This window comes from Bos taurus, chromosome 15 (genome assembly GCF_002263795.3).
Source record: "Bos taurus isolate L1 Dominette 01449 registration number 42190680 breed Hereford chromosome 15, ARS-UCD2.0, whole genome shotgun sequence".
Taxonomy (NCBI): domain Eukaryota; kingdom Metazoa; phylum Chordata; class Mammalia; order Artiodactyla; family Bovidae; genus Bos; species Bos taurus.
In genome coordinates this window covers 81,612,931-81,616,091 of record NC_037342.1, presented here as the reverse complement: position 1 = coordinate 81,616,091, position 3,161 = coordinate 81,612,931, and the positions used below count along the sequence as shown (strand labels likewise).

At 42.5% G+C, this 3,161-nt stretch overlaps 1 protein-coding gene across 1 annotated transcript; it reads left to right on the top strand.

Annotated features, from left to right (window-relative positions):
• Positions 1-419: 419 nt before the first annotated feature.
• Positions 420-1,373, top strand: OR5B24 (olfactory receptor family 5 subfamily B member 24). Its single transcript, NM_001390088.1, has one exon. It carries the CDS (start codon positions 420-422, stop codon positions 1,371-1,373), a length of 954 nt encoding a protein of 317 aa, NP_001377017.1.
• Positions 1,374-3,161: the final 1,788 nt, after the last annotated feature.

The window sequence follows — 3,161 nt, the reverse complement described above, 5'->3', positions numbered from 1 at the left end:
CATTGGAAGGACTGATGCTGAAGCTGAAACTCCAGTACTTTGGCCACCTGATGCAAAGAACTGACTCATTGGAAAAGACCCTGATGCTGGGAAAGATTGAAGGCAGGAGGAGAAGGGGATGACAGGATGAGATGGTTGGATGGCATCACCAAGTCAATGGACATGAGTTTGAGTAAGCTCCGGGAGTTGGTGATGGACGGGGAGACCTTGTGTGCTGAAATCCGTGGGGTCACAAAGAGTTGGACACGACTGAGCAAATGAACTGGACTGAGCAAATGAACTGGACTGAGCTATACTGACAGTGGTGTCAAGGCGTGCTCGAGTCATTCAGGTGACGGAATGTGCATGAGTCATTTTCCATGCATCAATAATTCATCCATTTTGCTTCCCTTGTTCTGAAGGTGAAACATCATTTCAAAATGCCCTTCATGGAGAACAGCACTGAGGTGAATGAGTTCAGACTCTTGGGACTGACGGATGCCCCAGAGTTGCAAGTCCCCCTGTTTATAATATTCACGTTCATATATCTCATCACTCTCACTGGAAATCTTGGGATGATCACGTTGATCCTGCTGGACTCTCGTCTCCACACCCCCATGTATTTTCTCCTCAGCAACCTCTCTCTGGTGGATTGTGTTTACTCCTCAGCTGTGACTCCCAAGGTGATGGCTGGGCTTCTCACTGGAGATAAGGTCATCTCCTACGGGGGGTGTGTTGCTCAGATGTTCTTCTTTGTGGCCTTTGCCAGTGTAGACTGTCTGCTCCTGGCTGTCATGGCCTATGACCGGCATGCTGCCGTGTGTAAGCCTCTACATTACGCCAGCACTGTGACCCCCTGTGTGTGCGCTCAGACGGTCACGGCCTGCTACGTCTGGGGCTTTGCTGAGTCTGCCATCCACACTGGATTCACTTTCTGCCTCTCCTTCTGTCATTCCAATGTGGTCCATCACTTCTTCTGTGATATTCCTCCAATCCTGGCTCTTTCCTGCTCTGATATCTACGTAAATGAGATGGTTCTCTTTATTCTAGCAGCTTTCAATGTCTTTTTTGCCCTGATGGTAATTGTGAGCTCCTATCTGTTTATATTCTTTGCCATCCTGAGAATGCGCTCAGCAGAGGGACGGAAGAAAGCCTTTTCCACCTGTTCTTCTCACCTCACTGCTGTCACCATCTTCTATGGAACTGTGATCTTCATGTACTTACAACCAAGTTCTAATCATTCTATGGACACCGACCAGATGGCATCTGTGTTCTATACAATAATCGTACCCATGTTGAACCCTCTCGTCTATAGTCTAAGGAATAAAGAGGTTAGTAATGCTTTCAGGAGAGCCATTGAGAAGATGAAGCTTCTGTTCAGTACACAGATTTAATTAAAGAGATTATACAATATGTATTGCTAATCCATTATCTATTATTTTGTGATAAACTCCCAAGAAACTTAGTGGCTAAAGTAGTAGTTAAAGTGAAAGTGTTCATTGTTCAGACGTGTCCAACTCTTTGTGACCACAAAGACTGTATCCTGCCAGGCTCCTCTGTCCATGGGATTCTCCAGGCAAGAGTATTGCAGTGGGTTGCCATTCCCTTCTCCAGGGGATCATCCTGACCCAGAGATTGAATCCAAGTCTCCTGTATTGCAGACAGATTCTTTACCACTTAAGCCACCAGGGAAGCTTAAAACAACTGTTTATTATTTCTCTTAGTTCTATGGTTGGCAGGATGTTTGTTTTTCTGCTTTCACATGGACTCATGAGGATGCCTATTTTCTGCATGGTTAGCTGGGCTGAAAGTTTAAAGATGTCCTTATATATCTGGATGCTGACTCTGGCTACTCTCTATCTCTTCTACACATGGTCTTTGATCCTCCAGAGGCTGGAAAAGCTTTCTCTCATAATATTTTCAGGCTAACATTCTCACAGTGTGATAGCAAAACTAAAAATCTTCTTAAAGTCCAGACTCCCAACTCATGACATTTTTTTTTGACCATGTTATACTAATCAATGCATGTCAAAAGGATGGTCAAGATCCAAACATGAAGAAAAAGACTCTGTCTCTTGAGGAAAAGAACTGCAAAGAATTTCTACCCATAATTTATTTATCACAATTAGGTTAAACTTCTGTAACAAAGAGAGACAAAATACAGTGGATTTTAAACTAGAACTATTTATTTCTCAAATAGTGGTAGCTAATGCAGCATGGTGAAAATGAATTATCTAGACAACTTGTGTGTCTCGGATATCCTGGGACCAAGTTCATTCCACATTGTCTCTTTCCACCATTGCCTAGAGTCTTGAAAGTCTGTCTTCATTATAATTATTATATCTAGAGGAAAGGAGAAATAGGTAAACTAGAGGAAAAATAATTTCTTTTCAAGAAAGTGATGTAGATGCTGTACACATTATTACTGAATACATTCCATTGGCAAGAATTTACCATAAGCTGTAGCAACATGAATGTATTTGGGTAGTTTCGGCTCAGTGGTAGGGATTGCATTGAATTTGTAGACTGCTTGAGGTAGTATGGCTGTTTATTTTTTATTTTTTTAATATAAATTTATTTTAATTGGAGGCTAATTACTTTACAATATTGTATTGCTTTTGCCATACATCAACATGAATCCACCATGGGTGTACATGTGTTCCCCATCCTGAACCCACCTCCCACCTCCCTCCCCATATCATCCCTCTGGGTCATCCCAGTTCACCAGCCCCAAGCATCCTGTATCATGCATCGAACCTGGACTGGCGATTCATTTCATATATGATATACATGTTTCAATGCCATTCTCCCAAATCATCCCACCCTCGCCCTCTCCCACAGACTCCAAAAGACCGTTCTATACATCTGTGTCTCTTTTGCTGTCTCGCATACAGGGTTATCGTTACCATCTTTCTAAATTCCATATATATGCGTTAGTATACTGTATTGGTGCTTTTATTTCTGGCTAGGCCTGGCGTGCTGCGATTCATGGGGTTGCAAAGAGTCGGACACAACTGAGCGACTCATCTGATCTGATCTGATCACTCTGTATAATAGGTTCCAGTTTCACCCACCTCATTAGAACTGATTCAAATGTATTCTTTTTAATGGCTGAGTAATACTCCATTGTGTATATGTACCACAGCTTTCTTATCCATTCATCTGCTGATGGACATCTAGGT

What these genes read in the sequence shown, in the direction of transcription:
- OR5B24 (NM_001390088.1), top strand. Translation starts at nt 420, where the DNA reads ATGCCCTTCATGGAGAACAGCACTGAGGTGAATGAGTTCAGACTCTTG.